The following is a 7,323-nucleotide window of genomic DNA, read 5'->3' on the forward strand; positions in this document are numbered from 1 at the left end:
ATTTTGATGGCTTATAGAAATTTTTGTGAGACTGTATCTATCATCAATAAAATTAATAGATATAAATTAGATACATTGTGTTAATTAAAAAATTAATTAAATTAAAATTATTAACTAATAATTTTTACTAATACTAAAATATTATTATTGAAAAAAAACTAAACATCCTTTCTCAACTTTTCCCTAACATGTCTAATGAATCAACAAATCAATCAACCAATCCTTACAAATTGGTCTATTCCATTAAACAATTTGAATAGATTTGGTTAAAATTTTATCAATCCAAGTCTATCGTGAGCTGATCCGTCTAGGCTCCTGATTCACACGGGTCGACCCACGACGAGTTTGGGTTAACATACGAATTGAGAAACACATGTAAGTTAAATTTTATGTCAAATTATTATCTTTATTTGTTATAATTTTAAAATAAAAATAATATTTTTTTATAAAAAAAATATATTTATTCTATCTATTTATATTTAAAATATTTATTTTTAGATATATTTGAATGGATGAAATCCTTTCAAAATAAATCGTTAAAAATATAAAACTTTTTTTTCATTTTTAATTTTTTTTTTTTATGGGCGACAACTCATCTTGGATTCAATTAGATTGAAAATAATTCACCAAGACCCATCCTCTTACCAAATGACTCATCTTCCACAGACTGACCCACCCTCCATTTGACAACTCTACAGCCAAGCCGCCCTAAAACAAAACAGTCAACCTAAGTTTGAAACATTGAACGGTCTGAAAACCACCACAGAAAAAAAAAAAAAACTCAATCCAATCTGTTATCTTTTTGAAGTTTGGATCAAGTGGAAAGTAGTGCCGAAGCAGTCAGTCTTTTAATACCCATCAAACCATGGAAATTAGTTAACTATAAACTAGTTCAAATTTCTTATTCAATCTCTTCTCAAATCCACCAAACTCCTTGTTTTTTTCTCAGTGAAACAGGAGTTGGCGCGCGCAACCAATGGGCGCCCCTTGGATTCTCCCTCCTTCCCTCCCTCCCTCCCTCTGCATGTCTTGCCCTTCACTCCGCTGCCTCTTGTCTCCTTCCGCCGACGCGTTTCGGCGCCATTCGCTATATATCTCTCCCCGCTCCGATCGCAGAGCAGCAACAAACCCACTTTCCTTCATGCCCGCCACCTGTTCGACGAAACTCCAAGGTGAAATTTGTCCTCTCCGGAGTTGGTGCTTCAGATTCGAGTTTCTCCTTTGGATGTGCAATTTTGATATCGCCTGAAGATCTGTGATTTCGGTGCTCAAGTGTAGTCGATTTCTGCGAAGAAGAAGAAGAAGAAGAAGAGATGAGCAGTGTGAATGATCATAACACACTGCATTACTACTTCGAGCAGGAGATGCCGTCGGAGTCTGAGCCCGAGGCCGGCCGCTCGGTGGGCTTCAGCGGGCCGCTGGGAGGAAAGAAGCGGAGCGTAAGGTTGAAGGACGCCACGGCGGCGGCGGCGGCGGCTGACGATGGCAATAACTACGTGGAGATCACGCTGGATGTCAGGGACGATGCCGTCGCGATCCAGAGCGTCCACTCAGCAGGCGCCGACCCAGAGGCGGCGCTGCTCGCTCGCGGCCTGGAGCGGCGCTCCTCCAACGTCGTGGCCAAGTTGAAGCAGGTGGGGCAGGAGTTCCGGAGGCTGGCGTCGTCGCCATCTTCGTCGTCGTCGTTCGTGTCGGGGCCGCGGCGGAACATGGCGCAGCTCGACAGGACCAAGTCCAGCACCGCGCAGGCCATCAAGGGGCTTCAGTTCGTGACCAAGAATGTCGCTAGCGAGGGGTGGCCGGAGGTCGACCGCCGCTTCAACGAGCTCGCTGTCGATGGAATGCTTCTTCGGTCGAGATTCGGCAAATGCATAGGTGAGATAGCGATCACAATTGTACTAAAAACTCAATTTTTATGGAATCTGACCCATCAATTTCTCTCAAAATGTAGGAATGGTGGGATCGGAGGAGTTCGCCGGCGAGGTGTTCGACGCACTTGCCCGACGGCGCGGCATCACCGCTACCGTGCTGACCAAAGAGGAACTCCGCGAATTCTGGGAGCAGCTCTCCGACCAAAGCTTCGATGCGCGTTTGCAAACCTTCTTTGACATGTATCCATCATACTCGAACCAATTGAATACAATTCTAGTTGCTTTCATGATCTGAAATCGAATCGACCACGAAACAGGGTGGACAAGAACGCCGACGGCAGGATCACAGAGGAAGAAGTTAGAGAGGTACGTTAACAAATTCCAACTTCTCAGCAACAAGATTCAATTTTTAAGGTGTTTCTGGATTCAGATCATCGCCCTCAGCGCATCTGCCAACAAGCTGTCGAGTATCCAAGAACGCGTGGAGGAGTACACGGCATTGATCATGGAAGAGCTCGACCCCAATAACTTGGGCTATATCGAGCTCTACAACTTGGAGCTGCTGCTTCTGCAACCGCCGGGGCAACTGCCGTCGACGAGGCTCTGCGCGAGCAGCAACAACATGAGCCAGATGCTGAGCCAGATGCTGGTGCCGACCAAGGACCGGAACCCAGTGCGGCGATGCTGGCGGCGGATCTCCTACTTCATGGAGGACAACTGGAAGCGCGTGTGGGTGATTGCCCTGTGGCTCGCCATCTGCGCCGGCCTCTTCGCCTGGAAGTTCAACCAGTACCGCCACCGCGCCGTCTTCCAGGTCATGGGCTACTGCGTCACCACCGCCAAGGGCGGCGCGGAGACGCTCAAGTTCAACATGGCGCTCATCCTCCTCCCCGTTTGTCGCAACACCATCACCTGGCTCCGCAGCAAAACCAAGCTCGGCGTCGTCGTCCCCTTCAACGACAACATCAACTTCCACAAGGTAACTAATCTATTCAAAAATCTCATTTTTCGGCCCCCCGAAAAGGGATTTCCGAAGCTAACGATGGATGAACAGGTGATTGCGGCGGGGATCGTAGTCGGCGCGGCGCTCCACGTCGGAGCTCACCTTACCTGCGACTTCCCGCGGCTGCTGCACTGCAGCGACGCCGAGTACGAGCCTCTGAAGCCCTTCTTCGGCGACCGGCGGCCGCCGAACTACTGGTGGTTCGTGAAGGGGACGGAGGGGTGGACGGGGGTGGCGATGCTAGTCCTCATGGCGATCGCCTACGTCCTGGCGCAGCCCTGGTTCCGCCGGAACCGGCTCAGCCCGACCAACCCCCTCCGCCGTCTCACCGGATTCAACGCCTTCTGGTACTCGCACCACCTCTTCGTCGTCGTCTACGCGCTCTACATCGTCCACGGCTACTGCCTCTACCTCATCAAGAAATGGTACAAGAAGACGGTGAGATTTTACCATTTTCCAAAACGCTCCTCCAAAGCTTTCAAAATGGCACTTCAAATTCTCATTATTAAAAATTACAGACATGGATGTATCTGGCTATCCCTCTCGCACTGTACGCCTGCGAGCGGCTGCTGCGGGTCTTCCGGTCAGGCTACGAAACAGTGAAGATTCTAAAGGTAAACTTGTTAATTAACTTCATATCTCGTCAAGTAAACTTGCGAATCTATTTAGGGTTTTTGTTTGTGGATTACGCAGGTTGCTGTTTACCCAGGGAATGTGTTGGCTCTCCACATGTCTAAGCCTCAAGGTTTCAGATACAGGAGCGGGCAATACATTGTCGTCAACTGTGCTGCTGTCTCGCCATTCGAATGGTAATTAAGGATTTTACAATATGCATTGCATTGTGTTCAATTAAATTGATCTAGTTGAATTGGTAGGCATCCTTTCTCCATCACGTCGGCTCCCGGCGACGACTACATCAGCATCCATGTCCGCACCAGAGGCGACTGGACTTCGCAGCTCAGAGCAGTCTTTTCTCAGGTCTGCCAACCTGCGAAAAGCGACCAGAGTGGCCTCCTCAGAGCTGATCTCGTGCAGGGATCAATCGGGCCAAGGTTAATTCTAAGCCCTCCTCCTCCTCCATGCATAGTGAACAAATTGTTAAAATTGAATCGAACCGAATTGAAACAGAATGCCGAAGTTATTGATCGACGGCCCCTACGGCGCCCCCGCGCAGGACTACGAGCACTACGACGTCCTCCTCCTCATCGGCCTCGGCATCGGCGCCACCCCGTTGATCAGCATCGTCAAGGACGTGCTGAACAACGTCCGAAAGGACGACGACGGCGGCAACGGCAAGAAGTTTATGACGCAGAGGGCGTACTTCTACTGGGTGACTCGGGAGGAAGGGTCGTTCGAGTGGTTCCGGGGGATCATGAACGAGGTGGCGGAGAAGGACGAGGACGGGGTGATCGAGCTGCACAACCACTGCACCAGCGTGTACGAGGAAGGCGACGCCCGCTCCGCTCTCATCCTCATGCTGCAGGCGCTCCACCACGCCAAGAACGGCGTCGACATCGTCTCCGGCACCCGAGTGAGAACCCACTTCGCTCGCCCCAACTGGCGCACCGTCTTCAAGCGCATCACCCTCAACCACCCCGGCAAGCGCGTCGGTGAGTTCATTTTCTTTCTTTCTTTCTTTTTTTGGAAACGAAAATGGTTTTGATCGTGTAGGATTTTCAGGCGTGTTCTACTGCGGAGACCCGCTGGTGATCGGAGAACTACGGCGGCTGTCGCAGGATTTCTCCCATAGGACCACCACCAAATTTGTTTTCCACAAGGAGAATTTCTAATCAGTTAGTTTTAAATTTTCTAGGTGGACTCTGTTCGCTCGATATTATTCTTTATGTAATATTCATCGCGTAATGTTAGAGTAAATACTCGTAATTGAGGATCATTGATGATGAACTGGATGCTCCAAATGCAACACAAATTGTATCATGGAAATTGAATATCGAACACAGCTCGAATTCTATGTGAATCATCTCCTTAACCTGACTTCTTCCTCAAAACGTTTCTGTTGATTTATGACTATTTGTCTATTCACCACCCGATCTGATAAAAACTGTGTTTTTTCTTGGTTGCATCGTTGGTAAAACAATGTCAAATTTAATTTTTTTGGCCAATTTATCATTGAGATGTAATAGGAATGTAGGATTAACAGCTTGCTTACGCATGGAAGATCTGCTGACTGTTTATTGGGCTCTTTAATTTGTAGGAAGTTCCCTTTCTTGTGCAATTTAATTTTACTCTTCAAGAATGAGTGAGATATCGACTTTTGCACGTATTCTAACTGGATTTTCTAGTTTGAACAAGGGAGTTTTGTTGTTTATCTTGTTACTAGTTTAGTTTTCATATAAGTAACTGAGAGTACATGCCTGGAATGAGGACACAAATTCATGTATAGTTTATATAACAACACAAAATCCCAGCATCAAACATTTAATTTACTCAAAAATTTGATTGCCTGGTCATTTCCGATTGTAGCACATATCATCCTGTCTGAAATCGGTGTAGGCAGTGAACTGAGACGTGACTCTACTATTGACTCGATGAAGAATCCGTGCTATCCTATAAAATCAAGAGCGTTAGTACTAGGTCAAGGAAGAGGTCCCTAGCATTGACTCTCCGACGTTAAAATCAGTGCTCGATCTCAGAAAAAAAAGTAATGAATTGTACCAAATAGTGTATGCAAATAAAAAACATTATATACCTTTGCCTGTAGATAGAGATTTCATTTATAGTGTCACTGTTGAGTTGAACACGTATTTCAAAACATTAATACGTTTCTCAAAGTTTTCCTAAGAAAGGACAGATCATAAAGTGTTTCTGACATCTTTTATCAAATGAGCTCGTAAATCGTTATGAGTTGATAGACTGAAAACTTCTAAAGGCCAATTTGCTGATGGGATATTCTCTGTCTTTTCCGACACAAACTTCCAAAAAGGTATGATATGACAGGTATTTAAGTTTTGTTATAAGTCGATCGGTAGTCACTCGCTCGGTATATCGCCAGGTTGGTTCTACAGAATGCAGCCACTGACCTGTTCTTCACTAGGCTTTCATGTTGTCGAAGAGGCACATTGTGTCCGATCGACCCTAATGTCTGATCTGCAAGGACGATGGACCGGTAACTTAGTATTCAACTCTTAACCTTTGCTGCAAGTTGCGGAGGATGATTGTTTGGACGATCTAGTCGGTCTTTCACGTTCGACTGGCACTGAAGACTCACTCAGCCAACCTTACCTGATCCACAATCTGCAACCTCGTGGTCCATTCAACATTGTGACTTTGACCATTTTACTTTGACCTCCACGTCAGTCAATCCTCACTACTTTGATTCGCTTTTGGATGAACTCCTCTTTATCACCGTATTAGCATACATTTGAGAACTAAAGTTAGGTTAACCAAAATTAGCTTCTATGTTTAAAAACTTTTGGAGCCTGAATTGCAATATTTCATGGGATGAGAGTATCTAACCATAGGGATGTCACGTCCCATTTAGATTAAAGAACTAATTGGTAATTTATTATCAAGCCACCTATTGGCTCAAAACACATCTTATAAAGCTTTAGGGTGTCACTGAGGAAAAATAGGTAAAAGGGTATCCAGTTAGTAAAGAAAAATCATGGAGAAATGCCTATCTTCATGTTTTTGAACACTTACCTAAATGACCAAACCCGACACTCTGTGAGACTTGCAGAAGAGTAACCCTCTGGATAGCAGTGTGATGAAAGAACACTACAATTTACAATGGAATTTGTCCATCCTTTACTATGACTTTCTTCTGGTTATTTTATTTCCCATTTGGAGTAAAATTTAGATTGACTAAGTTAAACTTGGTCTATTACATGTCTGCTTTGTACATTTCAGTCACATGACTTGCTCGCGAGACATCTATCCAAAAAAAACCACATGCTTTGGTGTGGGCAAGTGTTTGTACCATTTCAAAATAATTACTTGAGCTACAATTAGATGTTGATTAATATTATCAATATTATCAATTTTTTTCTACCGCAATACTGTTATCAATGTCACCACTAGTAACCTAATTTTACAAACAAATTTTGTCAAGTAATATCACTGATCTCGTCCGGAAACCGAGTCAAATGGGGGTACCGATGACGATGGCAAGAACGTTGATGAAGAGAGAAATCTGGAGCCTAGGGGAGAGGATCACTGATGGTACCTATGACCCTGCAAACACCACTGACCAATCATCCAGAAGTGAGAGGACTGAACCTTGGTGGTCTGACTAGCATAAAGCCGACCGAGATTAGATTAGGAGCTCTACCCCTGAGAAGTGAGAGGATTGAATCCTAGTAATCCGGCCGATAAAAAGTCGTTCGAGCATAGAGGAGTAGACTGCCTGGACGCATAGTCTTTAACCCTGATCATCACCTCCTCCTGATTTTTAACTGTCATGTCATCTTGATCATTGTCTCCACTCTA

At 45.4% G+C, this 7,323-nt stretch overlaps 1 protein-coding gene across 1 annotated transcript; it reads left to right on the forward strand.

Moving 5' to 3' along the window:
- The first annotated feature begins 1,024 nt into the window (after nt 1–1,024).
- LOC121995884 (respiratory burst oxidase homolog protein B-like) lies at nt 1,025–4,848 on the forward strand. Its single transcript, XM_042549656.1, has 10 exons — nt 1,025–1,875; nt 1,952–2,111; nt 2,189–2,237; nt 2,302–2,850; nt 2,926–3,312; nt 3,393–3,488; nt 3,568–3,683; nt 3,750–3,926; nt 4,003–4,484; nt 4,555–4,848. The coding sequence occupies exons 1-10, from the start codon at nt 1,314–1,316 to the stop codon at nt 4,662–4,664; spliced, it is 2,688 nt and encodes an 895-aa protein (XP_042405590.1). The 5' UTR covers nt 1,025–1,313; the 3' UTR covers nt 4,665–4,848.
- The last annotated feature ends 2,475 nt before the right edge of the window (nt 4,849–7,323 follow it).

This window comes from Zingiber officinale, chromosome 6A, assembly GCF_018446385.1.
Source record: "Zingiber officinale cultivar Zhangliang chromosome 6A, Zo_v1.1, whole genome shotgun sequence".
Classification (NCBI taxonomy): domain Eukaryota; kingdom Viridiplantae; phylum Streptophyta; class Magnoliopsida; order Zingiberales; family Zingiberaceae; genus Zingiber; species Zingiber officinale.

What these genes read in the sequence shown, in the direction of transcription:
- LOC121995884 (XM_042549656.1), top strand. Translation starts at nt 1,314, where the DNA reads ATGAGCAGTGTGAATGATCATAACACACTGCATTACTACTTCGAGCAG. An exon ending in TTGCAAACCTTCTTTGACAT is followed by an intron (nt 2,112 to 2,188) that starts GTATCCATCATA and finishes ACCACGAAACAG; the next exon opens with GGTGGACAAGAACGCCGACG. An exon ending in GCTGTCTCGCCATTCGAATG is followed by an intron (nt 3,684 to 3,749) that starts GTAATTAAGGAT and finishes TTGAATTGGTAG; the next exon opens with GCATCCTTTCTCCATCACGT.